The sequence below is a fragment of the Pholis gunnellus genome, assembly GCF_910591455.1.
Source record: "Pholis gunnellus genome assembly, chromosome: 18".
Classification (NCBI taxonomy): domain Eukaryota; kingdom Metazoa; phylum Chordata; class Actinopteri; order Perciformes; family Pholidae; genus Pholis; species Pholis gunnellus.
The window spans coordinates 2741116-2766344 of record NC_136545.1 but is presented as its reverse complement, the minus strand read 5'-3'; the positions used below and the strand labels follow the sequence as shown (position 1 = coordinate 2766344).

At 42.0% G+C, this 25229-nt stretch overlaps 1 protein-coding gene across 1 annotated transcript in view; it reads right to left on the bottom strand.

Annotated features, from left to right (window-relative positions):
- Window positions 1-24853, bottom strand: part of LOC306710586 (stromelysin-3-like) — a gene marked incomplete at its 5' end in the record, with an annotated part of 31074 nt that extends 6221 nt beyond the window's left edge. The window contains 5 exons of the mRNA XM_079179225.1: window positions 1058-1272; window positions 2542-2675; window positions 10910-11053; window positions 14719-14999; window positions 24743-24853. Coding sequence (XP_079035351.1) covers window positions 1058-1272; window positions 2542-2675; window positions 10910-11053; window positions 14719-14999; window positions 24743-24853 — 885 coding nt within the window. The remainder of the gene's footprint in view (window positions 1-1057; window positions 1273-2541; window positions 2676-10909; window positions 11054-14718; window positions 15000-24742) is intronic.
- Between the last annotated feature and the right edge of the window lie 376 nt (window positions 24854-25229).

Below are 25229 nucleotides of genomic sequence, written 5' to 3'. Positions count from 1 at the left end.
CCGGTGAGTAATATTGTGTGTGTGTCTTAATCAGGGCCATGCTTAGTCAGCTTAGATAAGGGACTGAATGGGGATGCAATTAGTGGACCAGTCAATGGTTAGCAATTCATTGGTTAACCACTGAATGGTCACTGTTGTCCAGATGTCCTGACTCCTCCTACCCCCAATCTATACTCAGATCCTTTATAAGTCGTACACAACCAACACTCTGGGTCCCTTCCTCCTTCAGACCGCATTGCATTCTGTATGACGATTGAACCTTCTCTGTGCAGAGAATAAATACTTTAAAGACAAACTTCTTTTCTCAATGTTTCTTAATTTCAGTAGCATAGGACTCACTCTGTACTATTAAATAGTTTTTTCCACCACAGCTGCCAACAAGAAGTTTCCAGAACATTGTAATGGGAGCAGTGTACATTCTGTCTGTACACTCATGTAAAATAAGAGTGTGTGCTTACTGCTGGAACAGGCATGCACAGGAACTTAGGCTCTGAAAAGACATTCAAAACTGGTTTAAGAGTGAATATTTCTTTTTAATACTTTGTTTTATTTACAGCTGTCCACCATAAATATGGGACACCATCTAACAACAGCTCCTGGGTGGCTTTGACAACAACGTTTTAAAGGAGAAGAAGATGTTGTTAGTTTGCCTGTGTATTTAAATTATTTTTAATAATGATACTGAATAAATAATACAAATAAACACATAAATAAAATTAAACCACACAACCAAAATAATAAATAAATTAAACTCTCAGGCCCTGTCAACAAAAAAGTTCAATGTCTGCGTAATGGCCAAATCTTATAATTGTAGGGAAAACCCTGCTTTTTATTCTGTCATCGTGTTGGCTTAAGTGTTATCTTATGTAAACAAACACGTATGACAACACAACGGGCAATATCGATTTAAGTGAAAATGATTAAGGTCATGGCCATATATCGTATGATAAGTTGGTAATGTAAAATTGTTCGGGGTCATGTTCATATATTGTACGATACGCCGATAACATAATCATCAAGACAGGCCTAAGGTCCATCCCCATTATTATTGTCTCACCATTCCAATGTCAATCTCATTGGTCTCCGTCATCTCAGGCTGTGCGTGCAGAGGGGGCCCATATAGATACTGGATGCCCCTCTTGTCATCCTCGCTGAGCTGCAGAGGGTAGGAGTCACTGTAGAAAGGACACATCACAGCATCAGGCTCCAGGGAGTGCTGCAGGCCAAGGACATGGCCAAACTCATGAGTTGCCACTTGTGCGAGATCAGTGCCTAAACATGACAGCAAAGCATAAAGGGACAGTGACACTAAAGTAAGTTGTAGAATCTGTTACTCTTTTTCGGAATCAAATGAGGAACACAAATGATGTGCAGTTTTCAAATGAGGTTGTTCAACATTAGTTTATTCATTCATTCAAAATGTAAGCTTTGAAAAGTATTGAGGTTCACCTTATTTGTAATGATTACGAGAAATACAGATAATTCCTACAAACAAAACAATTGCACATTGCGGTAAAGTGGTTTTAGATAATAGTCTTGAATTGTCCAGGAGTAGTGAGAGTGTCAAGCTTGAGAATATGTTGCAGATAATTCCAAGTGTTTGGTGCACAAAAACCAAAGGCAGATTTTCCAAGTTCAGAATAAACCTGTGGGATTGAAGCATACGACATTAAATAAGCATAAGATAAGTTACTAGAGCGAGTTTGGTTGGGTGGTGATTGTCCAATAAGGGATTTATGGATAAAAACATACAGGTGTTTATCACATCTCTGTGCCAGAGAGGACACTTTGTCATAAAGAATACAAGGGTGAGTCTCACAGGGATCTGAAGGCAGAGTGATAAACTGAGTCTAAGGGGGTGGAAGCTGCAGCACGTCTGCAGATTATATCACCAAAATCTAGGACGGACAGATAGAGCCTCAGCTATGCTTTTCCTACAATTAAAAAGGAAGCTGAATCTGTTTCTGCGTAAAAATCCAAGTGTTGTCTGAGTTTGTTGATAAGATTTTCAATACAATGTTTAAATGTAAATATAAAGGATTCATCAAGCCAAATACCTAGATATGTATGCTCTGTGACTCTGTCAATATTGCTACCATTCAGTGTGAATAGGTGTAGACTGTTAAAAGCAATATCTCTTGCTCTAGAAAAAAACATAAACATGGACATTACTGTCAGTTAAACAAGAGTCAATATTATTAACATGAATTTTAAACAGGACATGGCCCAGAACCAATCTTTGTGGAACACCTCTTATTACTGGTAAAAAAATATTTCTGGCTTTGACACACTAAGATCCTTCTGAAACGTAATTCTAAAACCATCTACAAGCAATTAAATCAAATCCAAAATTAAATAGGGTTTGAATAAGTAAAGAGTGATCAACTGAAAGAGTGACAAGTAAATGAAAACAGCAGCAAGTATTTCACTGTAGGTGGAGATGGAGGTTCCGGAAAGGCTGTCTAAGGTGTAGGAACACGTGAACAGGCAGAACATAAAACAAGATCTCCATTTACTTAAAGTTATTTCAAATGTACTCACCCACAATGTTGCCCACTGTCCAATTCTCGTCATAGTCAAAGTGTACTTCGCCCTCTCGGTTTGTCCTGGGGAAAAAGGCGTGGGCGAGGATTCCTCCAGGACCATCAAACGGTAAGCTGTCGCCATGCCAGTACCTACACAAGCACTTCTTTTATTGTACACAAGCAATTTAATATGTAATATAGCATAAACATAGCACAAAAAGTAAGGAAATTTGCATTTGGTAGATTATTTCTTTGTTGTAACGATGCTTCTTGGCAATAAATCTTATACCTTTGGAAAGCCTGTTTATTTCCCTTTCAAATGGTGCTACATTTGTAATGGAACATGCATTTGTGGGATGAGCAGCAGAGCTGAGTATGTGGGTTGCGCACATGAAAAATGTGCCAAGTCTTCTCTGCCAATGCCAAACAGCTGATTCTGCCATTGACTCTTGTTTGGTATTGTTTGGTGGATTGGACAGCCTGGCTCCTCCTCCTCATGCTGGTCACCAGCCTGCTCACACACTGCTGTGGGATGCATCCCATTCTTCAAAAAGCATTTGTCGCAAGTCAGCCAACGTGGTTGTGTTGGTCACTCTGGCACAAACAGCACGCCCAAGCTGATCCCACAAGTGTTCAATGGGGTTGAGGTCAGGACTGCTGGCAGGCCATTCCATCCTCTCCACTCACAAATTCTGGAGGTAGTCTCTGATAAACCGCTCTGTTGGCTTTGGCAGAGAAGATTTGGCAAATTGTTCATGGGTGCAACCCACATACTCAAATATTTTCAACTGGAAGTGCTCAAAGCAGCTTCACAAAAAAGGGGAAGCGCTCAGAAAAAGACAGTGGGTGCAGTGCTTTTTCTCTAGGCGACCGCATACACTCTCTCCTAATTGGGCACAATTTAAAAAGACGCTGACATTCTAGCACAGAGTCCCATCTTAGGACTAATTTAGGAAACTTCTTAGATCAACACTGAACAAGGAAGGGACAGAAATGTTTACTTTAGTGAGGAGGTGTGGTTTACTCTGTTGCTAGGTATGACACATTCTTTCAAAGAGGTTTGATAAGTTGATCCAACATTTCTTTTAAAAATAGCACTGTTATTGTTAATGGGCAGGCAATGGACAGTGAAATTGATAAGCCTCATTATATAATTTAGTCTACATTCAGACATGGTGTGATTATTAATAATATATTATGTAATGAATATTTCTGTTTAATAAATTGTAAGTCATAGGCCTACTTTAACCTCATAGCCCTAACTATCGCCAAGAAAACTATCCTCATAAACTAGAAGTCAAGGAATACCACACATATTAGACACTGGAAAAACCTAATGATGGATTACATTTTATGGAAAATCTAACCTCCTTCATTTACACTGCAGAACATCACTCAATCTGGTTTTCCTTCATTATGTTTTTACAAACATAACTCATAATTAACATTATTCAGGCTCTCTGGGCTTTGCAACAATACTACTCCACTGCTCGTTTTAGTCATTACTGCAAAAGCCAGGATTGCCAGATCAAATTGACAGTCTCCAGCCCAATCACAACTTTAAACCCACCCAATTCACTAAAAAGCAGCCCAAATCATGACTTTGCCAGAAACCTGTGTAAAACGGTAAATGGGTCAATGACATGACGTGCATATTTTTGTGTCCGAGTCCACTATTTCCTTTTAAAATAATTGTATCAATTCATGACATATATCATTTCATTCTATAAAACCTATCCAGTTTTGATTCATTTTCAGTACAATCAAATAATATATAATATTTTATGTTTTGGCATCTCAAACCCTGAAAATGTCAGGCGCTGCACCTGTCCTAGCAGATGAACAGACTAAGACTATTAAAAAGGTATTTAAATGATAATACATTAAAAATAAAATACTATGGCATGTTTTTATTGTTGACATTTTCACAAAAAACAATAGTTTTAAGCTGTTGCAATAATTTTAAAACTGTTGTCCAGCAATTTGAATGTTCTCTAATGTCAGGGTGGCACAACTGTAAAGATGGGACTTTTATTATGAAATTAAAGTGCAAAACAGTAAACAGGATATTGCATCATCAAGAGGACCTCAACTGACCTTTATAGCAGAGTGAAAATGTTTTTATATCTCTTTTGAATGTTGATAAAAACAGCTACTTTCAACTTATAGGTAGAGCGGTTCACTTTCCATGTCAGGCTGGAACAACCAATGTAAAACTAGAAACATGTTATTTTATCATAAATGTCTTTATTCTATTTAAAATGTATACGTATGAAGTTGTTAGCAAGAACAAAAGCTAATGCTAGTGTCCTAGTAGATGCCTGTTTCATTTGAAATAAGTTGCAAACGTCAGGTGGAGCAACCAGTAAATCAGGTGGAGCAACTGCAAAGAATGTCACTTTATGATGTTATATTTAAGCTCTAACATTATATAAAAACATTTCAAAAGTTTAACAGTGTTAAGTTAACAATATTATACACTTTCAAACTATTTCCATGATATTAATGAATACTGTTTAACTATTAAGGACGCCACTGTGAAGTAAAGCAGAATGATCAGGACACGGAGCAGACAGCAGGTCCTGTGTGGAGCGTGTGCAGAACGCTGCTACGATGAGGTAGAAGCTGCAGCAGCCCGGGAGGAAGAGACTGTGATTCTATTACACTTATGAGCTAAACATGATTACTGTGAAATATTTACTACTTTTACTTCAAAAGAGACTGTTGACTAACAAATGTTGTATTTGAAATAAAAATGCAAACTTTCTGCATATTTCCTGTGATTACTGATATTATCAGGTGGCACAACTGATACATGTCATGGTGGTGCGACCAGGTAAAATATTAATTTAAAAGCAATAAATAATAGGTTAAAGTGAATTTTGTTTGCTTAATATGATGTGAAGAACTATTGTATTGAATGTATTCATTTGTATTATTATGTTTAAATGTTAAATATACTAAATACCTGGCCAAGAGAACGCAATTATGATAAATTATTGTATATATATATATATATAAAAAACACAACCACAAAATACGATGTGTTAGACACAGTAGACACTCTAAAGGTGTGTTCACACCAAACGCAATGAACGCGGCGCGAATCACGTTTATCGCGTCATTCGCATCGCCGGAATCGCCGGGGACTATTTGTGTTCATTCGCGTGCATCGCGTGAATCGCGTGAATCGCGCTGGACGCGCCAGAGAGGGGGCGTGGCTTATCGGCCTGAAAGCTGTTCAACTGTCCGCCATCAACCGTAGAAAAATAGCCTCTATTTCTGCTCAGTACGTGTTGTGGAAGTCCCAGATATTACGGGGAACTAAACGCCGTCATGTCTGGTTCATAACATAGTCCGGAGGAGCTCCGTGGATTTCATCGAGCTCACCGTGTCTAGCGAGCCACACGTCGGCTGTTTACTACAGCTGTATGAACACAAAATAAACTGACTTGGCTGTGATTTAACGGCAATAAACCGACAAAAAGGGACTCCGAAATAACTACGTAATGATGCCGATTTGTACTTGTTTTATCAATGAAGCTCGGATCGACCAGTGCTAGGCTATGCTAACATTATAGCAGCTCCATCAACACTCACGATAACGTCATATAGACGTAAATACGGCAGCGTCTATTTCATTGTTTGTACCATATGGTTTACACACACACACACACACACACACACACACACACACACACACACACACACACACACACACACACACACACACACACACGTATACACATAGTTTGGTCCGGTCTCTACTGATATGAGATATCGTAGAGCTCTGGGTGAACATGGCGGCTACAGCATTTATTTCCTGATTCAACAACAGCAGGACTTCACTGATGACGTGGGGAGCTACTCAACGCTGATAGGCTATCGCGCTGGAGCGTCACGCGATTTTTTCACAAAAGTTCAAATATTTCAACTTCTGCGTTTGGGGCGTTTCGGCGTTTTGACGCGTCCAACGAGCCGCGCCAAACGCGCCGCGCCATCGCGTCTGTACATAGACTTTGTATGTAATCTCGACGCGTTCATCGCGTTTGGTGTGAACACACCTTAAGGGAAACTTGTCAAAAATGTCAGTTTGAATAAATATTAGGAAAATATATATTTTTTTATGAATATGTAGTTGCACCACCTGATTTTTTAGCCTGTGAAGTTAAAAAATACTTAAAACGATTTAAAACATTATGAAAAGTTGGTTCACAACTTAGACTTGTTTCACCACATTGTTCCAGACACAAACATATGCATTCCATCCATTTTGAAGATCATTAAAAAAATGACCTTTTTAGAAGCCTTATTTGTCAATGAGCCAAATATATTAAGTGTAACTGAAAACAAATCATGAACATGCAAAGCTTCATATCTGCATCAAATAACCCGTTTGATTGAATACAACTCATGTTAATCAAGTATTTCTCAAATTAAATGAGTCAATAATATTAGATGTCAGTGGACAGAACACAATTTACTGAATTTTGTATCTGTTCTTTTGACCATAAAATAACAGCTTGTTTGGTATTGTTTTCACAATATTTTCAAAACCCGTCAAATGTTGACAAAAGAATCCTAAATTTCATCCATCAGCCCAAAACTTTTTTTCCCAACCCAACTTAATCAAAAGTAGCCCAATTGGGAGGAAACTAGCCCGATCTGGCAACACTGGCAAAAGCTCAACTCAGTAAGTCCACAACTTGCCATAAGTCTGTTTAGTTTATACGGAAGTTAGACCTCTACAACAGTCGCAATGGCAACAGTACACATAACAATGTCTGCCTGCCATCCAGCTACGTGGATTTGTATGGGAATGACCCTTATACTCCTATTTCTTCGTAGCTAACTATCCCAAAAACATGTTGGGAAACATGGACAACCGTTTTCATCCGACTACTTCAAAACCTACAATGTCATAGAATATAGCTTGGGCCTAGTGTGACATTGACGAACGATGTAACTTTGCTCGTCAATGTCACACAAGGACCAAGTAAGAGGTGAGCTTTAATGCCAGTAGATGTGGTAGGGCTAGCTTTCTAGTTTCCAGTGTTAACATGAGGGGGAACTGGAGGATGGGTGCTATGCTTCCGACGCTGTTGGTGGGAACAACGTTATTAGCTGTAACTTCCATATGGGAGCATTGCAGAGTGGCGGGCGTGCGCTAGCCAGTGTAACACACTTACATGCACTAAAAGCATGTGCAGCCAGCTATGTGAACAAAGCAAGGAGAAGCTCTGATAACAGCACACAGAGGGAGAGAGACTTAATTCTCTACTCAGGTACAACTTTTTATATGCTGGTTTCATCAGGTAAAATTTTCAAATTGTCGCGCTGGGTTATGACTAAATACTGTACCTGCACAACCAATGACATTTCAATCAGCCTCAGCTATACTCTCTAGTTTGTATTAAATAGCAAATGCTAGCATGCTAACATGCTAAACTAAGATGGCTGAACACATATTATACCTGCTTAACATCAGCATGTTAGCATTTAGCTTAAAGCACTGTGCCTCACAGAGATGCAACCATGGCTATACACTCTTATCTTGTTATTATTTGGAATCTGTTTTTTTCTCTCAGTCAAGGGGACCGCTGTTGTTTACCTGCTATTTAAAAATTGAATATATAAGATACAGTCCACAACAGCAGTTATACAAGTAAAAGTTCTAAAGACTTGAGATAAAAAAGGGTGAGTAGTTCTGCAACTGTAATGTGGGAGCACACTGGATGTATCGTAAGCCAAATAAAATGACTCATCTGAGCTGATATATTGTAGCTGGAGGTTAAAAACCTGCCAAACAAGTTTGTAATCTGTTCTTGAGCTTGACATTGACATTTTTGGTGATTAGTCTCCTTACGTTAATGACATACATATAAATCCCTTTTGAATTTAGAATTTCCTTTTCCCTCTATTATTCATGTGTGTTTAACTGTATGATTTTCAAATATGGACAAATGTATTGACATAACCTTATGACTTTCTTTGAACATCCAGTCCAAATGTGGTGACATTCTGATAATTATTTGAGAAGTATTAGTGATTAGGCAGATGCTGTACCTTTTGCAAAAGCCTACGTTTTCACTATTTTCAGTTTTTGGGAAGATCAAAAAAATATTATGTGTATAAAGCAGTCTTCCACTCGTCACCCTCCCGGATCTGGACCAAGTGTTAGGCGTTGCACAGGTCTAGCTTGGTGAAGATGGTGGCTCCCCGCAGCAACTTAAAGGCAGAAGAGATGAGTGGGAGTGGGTAGCGGTTCTTAATGGTAAGGTCGTTGAGGCCCCTGTAGTTAATGCAAGGCCTCAGTGACTTGTCCTTCTTCCCCACATGGAAGAACCCCGCATCAGCAGGTAAAGAAGAGGGACGGATGATCCCAGCAGCTAGAGAGGAATTTATGTACGCCTCCATGGCCTCTCTTTTAGGTGCAGACAAGGAATACAGGCGACCCCTGGGTGGAGGTGCCTGGTTGCAGGTCAATGGCACAATCGTATGGGCGATGTGGAGGCAGCAATGCGGCCTTGGCCTTTCTGAATACCTCCCGATAGTCATGGTTTTCAGTAGGCACCCCTGACAGGTCTGAAGCAGAGCTGGAACAGTCTGACTGCTGGGGTGCAGGAGCTTGTTTCAGGCAAATCAGTTGACATGATGAGCTCCACCCCAGGATGGCTCCTGATGCCCAGTGTATGTGGTTATGGCGGCGGAGCCAGGGGTACCCCAGGATTAATGGATGCTGGGGTGACCGTAGGATAAGAAACTGGATGGTCTCATTGTGGTTACCAGACAGGAGCATACGGACTGGCGTGGTCTGGTGAGTCACTGTCCCCAGTAGGTGACCATCCAGGGCGCTGGAACAGGGGCATGGCAGGGGTAGCTGGTCGATACCCAGCTGAAGGGCTACGTCCTCATCAATGATGCTGTCATCAGCACCAGAGTCAATGAAAGTAGTGAGGGTGTGGGATCCATTAGTGAGCAGGAGCTGAATGTGGCACAGGGGACTTTGGTTGGGGAGAGTCTTGTGGTTCGGCAAATCAAAAGAGACCAATTCATCTTTAATATATTCTGCTAGTCCAGCCAGAAAAGCTACACACTGAGCTGCAGAGTTCCAGTCACTAAGGCGGTGCTCTCGTGCGAAACTCAATGGCATAATCAGAAACTGTCCGGTCTCCCTGACGCAGATCCATAAGTCCCCCGGTAGAATCATGACCCTTGGAGACCGCCCGAACACCTTGCATAGCTCATCAGAAAAAGCCAGGAAGGAAGAGCAGGCTGGCGTGCGCCTCTCCCATTCAGCAGTGCCCCAGTCGTGCCCTGCGTGTCAGGTGGTTGATGGTAAAGGCTACCTTAGCCTCCTCCAAGGCAAACGTGTAGGGCTGCAGGGAAAACAGGATGGAGCAGTCTGTGAGGAATGGGTTGCAGCCCTTCTGCACGGGGTTCTCACACGGGGCTCATGTGCTGGAGCAGGCGCCAGAGGGACATGTGGACGAGCTGAGACTGCATGCTGGGTAAGGACTGCTGTTAGCTGTTGGACCTGAGCGGTTAACGGAGCCAATGCCTGCTCGTGGACTGCTGCTGGACTGACGTGTCTCAGCGGCGGTGTTGGTCATCAGCACCTCATGCTGCTGGAGGATCCCCTCGAAACAGTTCTGTGGTGAAGGTGTGCGCTGGGTCCATGACTGGCCAGATTGTACTGTAACGGATTGTGGGTTTACCGGGAGTCAGGCGAGACGGGTAGATCAGGGACAGGCAGGGTCAATAACAGGAAATCAGTCTGTGATAGAGCGCTGGAAAGTCTGGCATTGAAAAAACATGGTTGAGCTTTGTTCTACCTCGGGTAGGGGGATCTCAACTTTTAGCCTTAGTTCCTCTGTTATGTAGAGATTGTTTGTTGATTTCATGAGTTAATTGCTTCTGGAGATATTAAAGAGATTATTATTTGGTTTGAGGTGATATAAGGCTTTTATTAAAGAATAGACAATGGGGCAGGTTTTGGCTATTCCTGCTCTGAGCATTCACATGAGTAATCACGTGATCACATGGGAGCTGATCTCGTACAGTTTCCTGTAAGTAGGAGTATGTCACTTAATAAATGTGTTATATTTTTCACTTTTAATAAAGAACTGTTACTCTTAAATTGGCTCTTTAGATCATTAGAAGTTTATTCTCTGGGAGTGTCTTGGCATCCGAGTGGTTACAGCACATGCCATATAAGCGTAACATCCTAGGTTCGATTACAGCTGTGGGACCTTTTTTGCTTGTCATACCCCTCCCCCCCCCCCCCCCCCCCCCCCCATTTCCACACTGTCGTCAAATGAAGGCTATTAACCTATTAACAACCTTACTGTTAGTTGTCTTGCCTGCTGGTGTACCTTTCTTACCTGTTGAAGTCAATAATGATGTCAGCTTTCTCAGTGGTGATCTCTCTGAACGTCAAAGGAGTCACTGCACTCCACACTCCAAATGCTTCCTGGAGGACGTGCCGCACTTTGCCCTCACTCATCTGCCAGGGGAAATGTACAACCCTATTGGACGCACACACACACATCCTATAAGCTGACTTGAAAAAAAAACTAAAGACTAACTCATTCTGCAACAGTAGATTTCTGTAAATATGATCACATTATGCAGAGCTGCAAATTAGCTTCAGCTGGGCATCTCTCTATGCAACAATGTTTATCAGTATCATCAATGTCAAATAAATGACGAAATAAAAAAACAATTCCTTTCATTGTATACTAGATGAATACACTAACTAACAAAAAGAAACTAAAAGTTTAGTTTTTGACATTATTACTTGGTTTTCATCACCTGCACAACCTCATCCATTAATTATATATTGTTTATCCCATGAATTTTGCTTATTGATATTTCCATACTAACAAATTATAGAAAAATGGGGGTTTCCTTTGCATGGTTTACCATTTTTGGCAGAAGTCAAACCAATAAATAGGATGCGTTATTTTTCGGTTGATAATGCAGAGGAAGAATCATCAATCAGTGGTTATCATTTAGGCCAACAAGGTATTCATTTATTATGTAAATTATGTATCCAAAACTGGGCAACAGGGAGCCAGTACATTCAATATGTACATGATGGAACATTTTAAGTATGAAATATCAATTCAGGAAAACTTTGTAAAATGATACTTTCATCTCACACGAAAAGGTACACTGACTTAAAAAAAATACTAAAAATCAACAAAGTATGTATGCATTAGTGCTGGGCAAGTTAACGCATTATTATTGCGTTATCGCGTTATTATCGCGTTAACGCATTCATTCATTAACGGCAACAATTATTTTATCGCGAGTTAACAGAGTTTTTTTTTTAATTATTAAGCGGACATTTTTACCACAAGAACCGGCCGGCCGACCAGCTGGCAGCGAGCGGTGAACAGCTGTTTTTGTGGCGTCTCTTCCTGTTTCCTTCACCTAAATGTGTAAAGGGAATACTGCTGTTAAAAAGCACCTTATTTGTTTAAAGTGTTTGCAAACCAAATGTTATTGCACTTTTGTTCATATAGCAGTACTTTTGAAATAAAAGTGCGCAATACACTACTTTTGAATTCACTATTGAATTTTGCGCATAAAAAAATCATGTGATTAATCGCAATTAAAAATTGTAATCGTTGCCCAGCACTAGTATGCATACATTCCTCTCTGTGTTATTATAGATAGAGAATGGGCTTTTTCTTAATGTTCAGCTTTGTGGACAAGCTCAGACATGAAAGACGGGATGCAATATGAACCTCTTTACCTCCGGCAAGCACCACTGACAAAGTTAAAGGACTCACCGCACATCAAATAGATGGTAAGCCGTGTGTGTTGCTGTGTAAGGAAAAAGCTTGTGTCACAAATTTTAACTAATTAATAGTTGATAACCATACTGGTCTGATGTTGTGTACACAGTTATAAATAACCCCCCGATAGTTTCAGTTGATGCTCTTGGATATATTGATAATACAACACTTGTGTAGGTGACAGTGTTTAAAGCTCACTACCTTGCTCACTGATTTGATAAGCCCTACTCACGCAATACATAATACAATTGGTGTTTGGTCTCTAATATTCTGCATTTGTCCTTTAATAATCATTGATTGTCAGTGAAAATAGGTGAGTTGTCGGGCCTTGCAATTCTGATGGGCCAACAGTGTATATTTTTTGTAGCCATGCTACAAGTGTGTTCTTGTAAAGTGTTCTTCTCGCATGTGAATGTTTAACCATATCAACCACTGGCACAATTGGCCTTGTTGCTTGTTATTGATCCAGTTGTGTTAAAAAGGGGAGCCCATCTAAGTCGGACCCAATGAAATCAGGAATGACCCTTCGCTAAGCCACGCCCCCCGCTGCTACTCTGTCAAGCTTTTAGAGTTACCATGGAGCCCACACTGTCACTAACTGCACTCCTTAAATAAATATTAAAAAACTATTTCAGAAAGAAGCAGACAGAAGGGTCTACAATGTGGGTTTGAAGAATAAATCCAGGATGTCAAGTTAAATCAGCAGAGAAACAGGTTAAAAAGATAGAAGCTAAAGCTACAGACCACAGTGTAAATGTGAACCACCAGATGACATGACAATGAAGACACAAGACAGTGAAATGAAGGAAATTGAATCTACAAACAAATTACACCACAATCATTTGTGTGAAGCTATAACATAAACAAATGTTCCTGTGTATAACTATTAGCTTGCCATCTCCACCTCCTCTCATCCTAGTTTCACATATGAGGTTCACAACAAAATAAAGCCATCAGCTTTGTTTTGTTCCATCAAATGCTCTCTGATAAAATGAATTCGTCTTTCTGGAGGTGATTACAATCAGAGATCTAAAGGCTGAGCTGGACAGAGCTGTTGTTTATCTTGTAGTCTAAAATAAACCTAATTTAAATGTAGCATTTGTATTGAAAACTTGAATTACAACAGTTCCACTGCAAAAATAAATTTTAAATCCCACTAGAAAGATAAAGAAACTAAAAAACACTCAGCAGACTGTTGCCCATCCAATACGGCAGTTTGGTGGCCGATACCAATATTGTTATTGTGGAGTTAAAACTAGCCAATCATTTTTTTTTATTGTGACCAAAATACATACTGAGCTGATTTTACTGGGTAAAAATCTACTTTTCAGTGCTCTCTGATGGACAAACTATGTAACAGTTAATTTCTGTACTGCAGTTTTTGTTACCTATGTCAGCAATAAACTAATAGTAGCTGATACATCAGCCAACCCACAGCGTCATGTTATTTTATTTCGTTATTTGTCTATTTTGCACTCTATTTTATGTATGGGCTCAGTGCTACCTGATATATGTGCTCTTATGTTCCTAATTTGTGTTTGTCATGTAGGGAGGATAGGGGCTTACATGGGTTTCTGAATTTGATTTTATAAATCTTTTAAAGTGAAAGCTTGGAAAGTGCCATATATATAATATGCAATTATATATATACACAATCATCATTATTACTTCAATAGTTGGCTACTTATCTCTACTTTATGTAACAAAAAAATAAGCAGTAAACCAATGGTCTATACAAGATTTCTTAAAAATGATCACAGCAGGCTGTGGATGGAAAGGAACATTGTGTGTCAATAGAAGCCTGTCAGTAAGCCCGTCGCCCAGACAGGGATCCAGTACGGGTAACTACTGTGTGGGTCCTTCTGGGCTGCTATAACTGTTAAGTTGTCATGCAAATAGCTGCGTAAATCTGAAAAAAGGGAAATTGGACTTTTTTTTATGTGTTCACATTTTGCATGTTATTATTTATGTTCTAATATGCTAATATTGCTTTACTGTCAGCTCATCACACTCAAGTACATACAGTGTTTAACCAACGCGATGTCAGTATTGTATTCTGGTTGTTGATTGGTAACGACCCAAGGGAGGACGTCCTCCCTTGGAGCATCATGGTATGTGTTTTGGCCAATCACAAATTAGCATGAACAAAAATCAAATGGATTACATTAAAGTAATAGAAGAGAGGAGATGCTAAGATAAGTTAATGATTTATTTCAACAAATTACTCTTATATTTTCTGCTCTTCCTTTTGCCTCTCAAATATAGAGCAGCTGCAACCTCCTCTGCTTCATTGAGTTTACATCCACCAAAACAACCACCAAATCATTCAGGATAGAAGACCGTGACAAAAGCAGTGTACTTACAAACAGAACAGTTGTGTTTCTTACTTGTAAGTGAGGTCCGTCTTCTCCCAGCGCCCTCCAAACAGAGCAAATCGCTTCCTGCGCTGGTGTGTACTTAGACCTCCCTTCTTCTCCTTCAGGTTATAGTACGACAGGCCAACCTGCGTTAAGGTGGGATAGTCTGGGACTCCACAGCGAGGACGCTTCCAGAACTCTGTGTCATTTTTGGATGCCAGTACAGACTTTAGATGGTACTCTTTGTTTAGCGTATCCTGTTCGTGTTTCCCCCTCTTCTTCAGATCGTGACTGTTGCTGTGAGGCCATACCTTCAAACAAAAGCACAGTCATGAAGGTCATTATACAGACACAGGGACTTTATTAGCCATGATAAATAATTATATATATTATTCATTTTCCAACTGCATATTGCAATATCCATTTTATCCTTTAAGACTCATACAGTGCTGTGCTGGGTGGCCACCACAATCCTTCCTCCTCACACAGTGAAGTCAGTTACTTGCTGATACAGTTTGGTTGTGTTTTGCTGATTTGACAATTGAAGTCAACAAGGTCAGCTGTCCCATTAGCCTATGATTGTTGGTACAGTTCAGCTTCAGAATCGCTGGGTAGGCCATTTTTAAAAACACAACAAGCTGGACCAGTACACACTACTGTGGAGATGGTGGAATTATTGGGTGAGAACTGTCATGGGGATGGTGCATCCTTGTCTTGTATTACTATTATTATAAAGATTATCTCTTTGTAATGATGCAGCTGCAGGTCTAAACCTCTCCCAAATCATAGCACAATATGTGAACACATTTTGACTTTGATAAAGTGAAGCAGAACAAAATTAGAGCGGTTTTAGTACAGAGAGGTGAGGCGAGGTCAACCAAATTGCCTTTGTGGAACCAGCTGTTCCATTGTCATTTGATCAGTGGCGGGCCGTATATTTATACCTGGGCCTTCTGTGCTGTCCTACTACAGTTGAATTACCTCCTAATAACCTCATTATGACACATCAATCCAGCAAACCTGCAGCGGAGCCACGCATTCCACCACATAAGAGCACGAGCCATTCAAATACTATTCATAAAAACCTCCGCCGGCCGGCGCAGACCACGCGTCGGGCCGCGGTTGTGGAGCTGTTTCCCTGTGAAAGTGTTCGTTGAGTTGTAGATCCACTCGAGTCTCTCCAAAAGTTTTCAAATGCTAAGGTGTCCTCAGGTTAGCGTAGCATAGCTCCAAACCCAGCCATAAAATGTGCAACGCTTCTCCGACGCTGTCAGCAAGAAATACCGTTCATACAAATCCTTTTCCTGGCTGAGTCAGGGCTGCCAGCTGTGGCATTGACTGACCATTTCTTACGATGTCCAGCTTTTCCTGAAATGTCTTTCTTCAGAAAGGCGTTGTCAGTAACTCCGCCACTAAATCCTTTTCTCCTCCTTATTCAGCCGTTGAGTGTTGAAAAAACAAAGCTAGGTAAAAAATAAAATAAACTACACCAAGCAAAACCCTAAAAATGTTATAATTTCTTCCATATCTTTCAATGTGAACTCTTACTCCTCCAACTAAGCTCTGCTGGCAAGTTAAGTTTCGTTTCACGATAGTCACGTGCTCGCCCACTGACCAATCACAGCACACCCTGCACCCCACCGCAGCGCTGCTCCTGCAAACTGAGCTGCACGTAATGCTGACGTAGTTGTAGGCCAGCTATCCGCTCTGGCACGTCAAAGAATGTCAAACTAAAGATCTGATTGGTTGAACACTATGACAATCAACAATATCGTCCCCATTCACTTAAACTGCACAAGGATTCACTGGTGAGTCTGCAGGCCTCGGGCCTCTCTTCTACCTAGAGACACAGAGGTGAAATCTGATTGGATAAAAGCGCTACTTAAAACAAGCTGCACTGGAGATATGGATTTGGCTCCATATCTACTCTGCTTCTTCCAGTGGTGGCTGTGAAATCCATTGAATTGAATGACTTAGAGCTTTGTTGGCCTTTGCACAATTTGCATTTGTATGTGCTAGAGAAGCACCGATCAATTGTCAGCCGATTGAAACCGGACGGTTTTCAGCTAACCGGCCGATAATTTTCATATTTCTGATTTTTTGGCAGTCACGTTTAGACACGTGTGCCACCGCTGGATGATAGTTTTACTTTGGTACACAGCAACACAGATGCAGAACATCACCAGCACACACACACCACATGCGTTTTTGAGTGACGAAGACAATAAAGCTCACAATTTGTCACAACTGAAAGTCCAAAATAAGCCGAGGAGCAACAACCCCAAAACATTTGGACTAATTAACTTGATCAGACACATGTTCTATTGTAATTCATTCCCATCATGCTGCTCAGAGTCATCACAGTGACCGGCTTGTCAGTCAGCAGCTCGGAGCTAATGTTGTGTTCAAAATTTCTCAGCAAGGAAAAGGAGCCCCCCCCCCTCTGCTCCTTCGTCCATCAGCAAAACAAGGCCAAATCAGCTGGTTCACGTTAAAATCAAAAAGTATTTAATATCTAAAAAAAGCAAATGCAGTTACAAACTGAATCACACTATGAATAACAAAATGTATATATATATATATCCCATGGAATAGAGACCTAATATGTTCTACACAACAGCCTGGCATTCCCCAGTCTTAGCTGTAATGCAGTCCACATCAGATCTGAAGATCTCCTTGGGAATTCAAAGTCTTTTGTCCCTGAAGAGTCTCTGGCCCAATCCCAATGTCCCCCCTTACGGACTCACGGACTTTGAGGCACGCTCCCGCGAAGTCCGTGAGGGTTTAGGGATGTACCACTGTCAAATCGTCAAGTGTTTGAGGCTCTCTGCAGACATTTTGAGCCCTTTATGAACCCTTTCCGTAAGTCAGCATGGTATGCTGATTTAGCCTAAAGGGAATTACCCACAAGTCATTGCAATGTGATGTTAAACACGGGGTAACCAGTGGACGCATGGAGACGTAAAAAATAAGGTAAACAAAGAGGACGGGTCACGTGTGTTCAGCCTGGAGTATTACATTTACACAGAAACATTAAGGGTTAAAGATGGAACAAAAAATAAACATGAAATCTGAGAATATTTATTTATTTATTCATCAAATATTTGATTTAGTCATTGAAGCTGTTTTGACAAAAATGAGTAAATAGATTAATCATAACACATAGCTCTAAGCAGCTTATGAGACATCATTAAAACTACTGATACCAATATTCTTTTTAATCAAAGAAAGTATGGAAATAAAAATACAGTCTATAGTTTATTTCCTAATCATTTGAATTGTGTACAATTCTATATACTATATACAAACATTTTCAATAACTCAAGAGCGTTGTAAAGACCAGAAGTCAAAAATTATAAAAAATTATAGTTATCAGAAGTGTTTATGTAACAATACATATTTGTTGACGTTAAGCCTTTGAAAAACAATATTTTCACTCCGTTAAGTTTGCGCTCCTTCTTGCCTCACAAAAAGGGCACGCTGCACACACCTGCATTTATATGACCAAAACAACACAATCTATTTTCCCCATTTTCTTTGCAGGGATAGTCAGAACATGACAATAGAGCAACAACCTTTTTTAAAAAAAAAACCTCAATAGAACAGGAAGAACTCCCCCCCCAAAAAACCTTTAGCGGGGAAAAAAGAGCTCCTTACCCTATCTCTAAGGCTGTGCCTGGCCACCCTACGGAGGAAACTCATTTCGGCCGCTTGTACCCGCGACCTTGTCCTTTCGGTGCCGCACCGATCCGCCTGTCGATCTACCGCTCCATCTTACCCTCACTCGTGAACAAGACCCTAAGATACTTGAACTCCTTCGCTTGAGGTAGGCACTCCGTCCCAACCTGGAGGGAGCAATCTCTCATCACCGCCGCTTCACACTCGGCTGCAAACTGCCCCAGTGAATGCTGGAGGTCACGATCCGAGGAGGCCAACAGGACCACATCATCTGCAAACAGCAGAGAGGTGATCCCGAGTCCCCCGAACCTGACGTTCTCCACCCCCCGGCTGCGCCTAGATATCCTGTCCATGAAAGTCACAAACAGGACCGGTGACAAAGGGCAGCCCTGGCGGAGGCCAACACCCACCGGGAATGTGTCTGACTTATTGCCGAGAATGTGGACACAGCTCCTACTGCAGTCTTACAGAGACTGGATCGCCCGTTGTAACGGGTCCGGCACCCCATACTCCTGCAGCACCCCCCACAAGAACCCCAGAGGGACCCGGTCAAAAGCCTTCTCCAAGTCCACAAACAGACTGGTTGGGCAAACTCACAGAAGCCCTCCAGTAGTCTTGCGAGGGTAAAGAGCTGTTCCACGGCCGGGAAGGAATCCGCACTGCTGCTCTTGAATCCGAGTTTCGACAAACGGTCGGAGCCTCCTTTCCAGCACCCTGGCATAAGCTTTCCCCGGTAGGCTGAGTAGTGTGATACCCCGATAATTCGAGCACACTCTCCAGTCCCCCTTTTTGAAAATGGGAAAACATTTTTTGTTGTTTGTCATGTTTTTACTTGTGTTACAAATTACACGGTTACAAGGTTTTTATTTGTCATTGTACAACAGGGTTGCACAACGAAATTTTGATTGTAGTCCCAATTTGCTACATAGACAAATGGGCTGCATTTCGTTGTGCTTCCCCTGCGTTGCATTAGTATAATAAACTATCCTTGAATCCTTAAAAAGCAGGGAAGACCTTGGCAATGTGTCAGGATCCCTGTTGGACCGTGTGGGTTAACCTCTGGTTTTCCCCAATCTCCTCTCCTCATCTGGCTGTCATTTCCCTGTTTGTTGTGTTGTGCCATGTGCTCGGGGATTTTTCCTCTGCCTCCAGTCACTCCCATAGCCACACCCCTGACTGGTGCACGGCTGCAGCCACTCAGCCAATTACCTCTCGCAGGCTGACACACCAGACTCTAATTACACTAATCCTTTCCCCTGCCACTATAATAACCCTGGTCCTGCAGTCTGGGGTTGTCAGTTCGTCCCGTCTTTCACCCGCTTGAACCCCGTATCGCCTGCTGTCTCGAGCGTCCGCTCTCCGGTGTCCTATGGTCCGGGAGTTGTGTCCCAACAGTTCTTCTCCCCGACGCTCTGCCTGCCTACGGTGTCCTACGATCCGGGAATTCCCCGTTCCTCTGTTGTGTCCCAACAGATCTTCTCGCGGACGCTCTCCCTGCCTCCGGTGTCGTGCCACGGGACACACACCGTCAGTCTGCCTGCCCTCCGGTGTCGGACCACGGGTACCACACCGTCGATCTGGCCTGCACGCTGTGTCGGACCACGGGCTCCACACAGCCCTTCCTGTCTGTAATCAGCTGTGATCAATAAAGACTGTTTTCCTGACTCTATCTCCTGTGGTCTTGCAATTGAGTCCTAGTCCTTGCATTCCCGTGACACAATGTTTCAAATTGCAAAATGCATCTCTGCTTCAAACCTGTATGGTTTTGAAAACTGTTAAATATAATGTTAAAATAGCACTTCACTGATTTGAAACACGAAGTTCACTTTACTCTAGAACAAGCTGTCCCAAGTATGAAAAAGTAACTGATATCATCAGGGTCATTTCTGCTGGGCTTGAAACCTAAAACCAAAACTATCTGGCCCACAGTGTCATCACAGAAACGTAGCGCCCACCCTCCTGTGTCCCCCTTCAGGTAAACACTGTTAGCTCTGTCAGCCTTTTGGCTGTAGTTTACACTGTTAGTACTATTAGCACTGTTAGCTACGAGCCACTGGCTCACTATCACATGTTGAGAGCTGCTGAGTGGACATTGGAATGCTCCCAATCTCTGATCTTGCACCTTCATCCATTGATATGAAAAAGAAAAGCAGCAAATATTCCCAATAAGATGACACTTTGGGGGCATTTTTGATTGAAAGACGACAGAAGCAATTGCTCGACTAAACTCATGGAAGTTTTCAACCATGTCTGCACAACATACTGGAATCAGGGTTGAAGAGGTTTTAACCACTTTCATAAAATTGAGGCCACAGTCCAAGCGGAGCTGACAGGCAGCTCAGTGAGTGACAGAACTATGGCAGGTGTCTGGGCAAGAAGCAAGTTTTCATAAAGTATAAACACAAACTCACATGCTATTGAAACAAAGCTTTGTGTATCTTGGGGGAATCCTGGAGGTGGAGCTAACATGTCCCCACAGGACCCTGTGTGGCTGCATCCCGCCCCAAAGAAGCCCAAGCTTCAACCCAAATGAAGTGGTGAGCTCATCTTCACAGAGGAGCATTGTTGTTTTATCTAATAGGTGGCATTGGTTACATCTGTTACAAACATGGAAATACAATGTGTGCATGCAGGTAGGAACACACACATGACTGAAAAAATGTGCACACACAGACAAGTCTATTCTGAAAACCTCAGCAAAACTGCATCACACACAGTAAGCAGATGTCTGGAAATTCCCTGCTCAGTCAGGTCAGGTCGTCTGCCATATTACACAGGGAGTGTTTTATGAAAGGTTTCCAAAGATGCTGATCTGACATTACTACGATGACTAACTTTACAACTTGCAATTACAAAAAACTTAGCATCTGATATGACTCTCTAATTCATCACACTACAAATGTGATAAGTCTACAGCAGACAGGCTGATAAAAAAAAAAAGATGTGCACATTGGAAGAAATGTCTCACGGGTAAATATTTAACCGCAAAAAGTCATAGATATCAGCAGGCATTCTCTGTTTTATGCCAAGTGGAGACAGTATTTGCAGGATAAAGAGGATTAGCATTAATGGAGATAACCGACTGATCCTCCACTGTAAACATCTCTCACCAACCCTCTTTTCAGTTCTGATACCTGAGCTTAAATACTGCTGTTTAATTTATGGGCTGTATGCCTCACTGTGTGTAAGTGACTGGCATCATTCTTTTAAGACTTAAATATTGCTTTCTTAACTCTGTTAAAACACAATATAACAAAAAATAAATAGATATACAGTTAATTTACTGAATTGTTTATTATTATTATTATTATTATAGTAATAGATCATACACCAGCAATTACAATTCAAGTATAAACATTTGTAATGCTGCTGCAAAACTTAAACATAGAATTTAATTGAATAGATCGGCCCCACTGTCACAGATACCCTATCCAGCTATTTAGTCAGTATCGGCTCAATATCCGTTGTCAGTATTCGTGCATTTCTTTCTACATCAGAATCAGAACCATTTATTGCCATGGTATGTTGTACATACAAGGAATTTGACATGATGGGAGGTGCATAACATTTAACAATCAACAACAATCAACACAGTGCAAAGTAGAAATAAAAAAATGTACAGAAAGATATAAAATAAAGTGAAATATAAAATAAAGAGCACAAACGAACAGATAACAGGACTATAAACAAGTGAGATATAAGTGTATTGTAAAACTGTCGAGTGTAATAGAAGGGATAGAAGGGATGTGCAGGGGAGTGACCGGTAGGAATTTGTCCTGGGGATGACAGAGTCAGTGGGGGTCCCGGGCTCTGTTAATGAGCCCGACTGCGGATGGGAAGAAACTGTTCGTGTGGTGTGAGGTCTTGGTCCTGATGGACCTCAGCCTCCTGCCAGATGGAAGGGGCACGAACAGTTTATGTCCAGGGTGAGAGGGGTCGGCTACAATCTTTCTTGCTCGCATCAGGGTCCTTGAAGCGAACGAGTCTTGGAGGGACGGCAGATTGCAGCCAATCTTGGTCTGTCCACAGTGGACTGGTCTCTGCTGGAGGATCTGGGTCTGTCCACGGTGGACTGGTCTCTGCTGGAGGATCTGGGTCTGTCCATGGTGCACTGGTCGCTGCTGGAGGATCTGGGTCTGTCCACGGTGGACTGGTCTCTGCTGGAGGATCTGGGTGATCTGGGTCTGTCCACGGTGGAATGGTCTCTGCTAGAGGATCTGGGTCTGTCCACGGTGGACTGGTCTCTGCTGGAGGATCTGGGTGATCTGGGTCTGTCCACGGTGGAATGGTCTCTGCTAGAGGATCTGGGTCTGTCCACGGTGGACTGGTCTCTGCTGGAGGATCTGGGTCTGTCCACGGTGGACTGGTCTCTGCTGGAGGATCTGGGTCTGTCCACGGTGGGCTGGTCTCTGCTGGAGGATCTGGGTCTGTCCACGGTGGACTGGTCTCTGCTGGAGGATCTGGGTCTGTCCACGGTGGACTGGTCTCTGCTGGAGGATCTGGACTGGTCTCTGCTGGAGGATCTGGGTCTGTCCACGGTGGACTGGTCTCTGCTAGAGGATCTGGGTCTGTCCACGGTGGACTGGTCTCTGCTGGAGGATCTGGGTCTGTCCACGGTGGACTGGTCTCTGCTGGAGGCCCTCCTGGATTTTGAGCTGAAGGAGTTTCTCCATGATTTCATCTGATTTCACCAGAATCTGAATCGGTGGCTCCAATGACGAGCATGAAGAATAACTATATAGAAATAGACCATCTTCTCTGATACTGAGACATCAAAGTAACTTTAAGATTAAATTAGCTAAATAAACTTTGATCTCAACTACACCTGAAAAGTTTGCACGGTTGTGACAATATCGCAATGACAAAATCTGTCAGACGTACAAACACCATGATAACACACACACACAGACTCATAAGGCGAGAAAAATGCACACGCTCTCACGTCACATTATAGCTTTATAATGACATTAACAGAGTAGAGTATAGTATTTCCCACTGAAATGTAGTGGAGTAGAAGTAGCAGTAGCAGAAAATGTAAATACCCAAGTAAAGTTCAAGGAGTTGAATAATGTGCTTAGTCACTTTCCACCGCTGAATGTTGAGTATGCAGGTGAACAAACTCATGTAGGGCAAACCAAAGTGAACAGAAGTCATTCACTCTCAATCAAGACATGTTTTGTGGCGGTGCCAGGTAGCTCAGCTGGTAGAGCGGCCGCACCATTTAGCGGGTTTGAATCCGACCTGTGACCCTTTGCTGCATGGCCCTCTCTGTCTTTCCAGTCTATCTATCCTGTCAATATTAAAGGCTAAATTGCCAAAAAGTAATCGAATAAAATGAAAAGAAAGGTGTTTTATGGGGTGGCTTAATGCCCACACAACATGTTGTCAGGGTTTCACTGCATGTTAGGAAGATTGGCTAAATAAAGTCAAGGATTATATAATGAATAGCAATGTTTGATTATGGTCCTGTTTGGCTGGGCTGGTTGTTTTCTGCAGACACTCAGCATGATGCACCAGTCGCCGGCTGTCTGTTTGCCTGATGTGTCTCTCTCTAAGTATCTATCTGCTATGTTCTCCTGTTCGTCCGAGTCAGCAAACAAGCAGAGTTTTTTAACCACCACCAGTTGCCAGATGACTTGTCTCTGCCTGCTTAATCTGACTCTCTCGCTCACACTGTTGACAGCTATACCGCAAAGCAGGCCTGCAGACGTTCTGTCTGGGCATACAGTACAATGACATAACATGCATGATGCCTCATTATTTTTTACTTCATGAAAAGGAAGTTTTGATTCTATAACTAAAATCCCTTTCCATTAATAAAATACAGTATCTCAGCCACACTCATCCTCAAGTGGATTAAACATGTATAACAACTACAGGACCAATGAGTTTCCCAGGGTTAATAATGATTTTACATATCAGATATTTCATGTTGGAGAACAAAAGCAGTTACAATATAGATAGCAGACCTCTTGTTGAGCAGAAAGCTGGCAGGGAGCCTTGTATGAAAGTGACAGGAGTTTGCAGCTCTTTTAATATAACAATTTCGCTTCACTTCATCTTGAACCACTTATGGTTTTATGAGTTTTATGAGAAATATGTCATGAAACATACAGCTGCTTTTAGCTAGGCTTTACTGACAGTAAATTATATGAAACGCATTCACCGATACGCAATTCTTTGTCTTGAACTTCATCTCCCTTGTCTCGCTCACACACACACACACACACACACACACACACACACACACACACACACACACACACCCGCCTCTTTTGTCGCTGCCTGCTCAGCATTGTGTGGTCTTCACATGCATAAAGTTCCCTGTCCAACTCTCTATCTCTGCTTAATGCTCAGGTGTCCGTGTTTGACTCACCTGTGGCTGCTTGGACTTGCTGGCGGGCCGGCCGCGGACCGGCAGAGAATGAACACAGAGGAAAAGGTGCAAAGGCATGATGCCGCAAACCAGGACGGACACAGTCCGCATCGTGTTCTCTCACGGGATCAGGACACAACAGTACCGGTGTGAGCGGAACGGGACGCTAGAGCACCGGTGTGAGCGGAACGGGACGCTGTGTAGCGCAGTGACGTCTCTGTCCTCTAATGACACTTCTTATGAGCTCCCATAAAGCTAAACACGTGATTTAACCCCTTTCATTCCAAACGCACGCAGATGGATGGAGTGCAGTAAAGGAGGAGGCTTTTGGAATGAAATGTAATGTAGTAGAAGTATAGAGTAGGCTAGCGTATTAGAAATACTCGGGCAAAGTATGGCTAGAAGTAGGCTCCCTCAAAATCTGACTTCAGCACAGTAGGCAGAGATGGGCAGTATTTCTATTACTTGTATTTGAAATACGTATTTC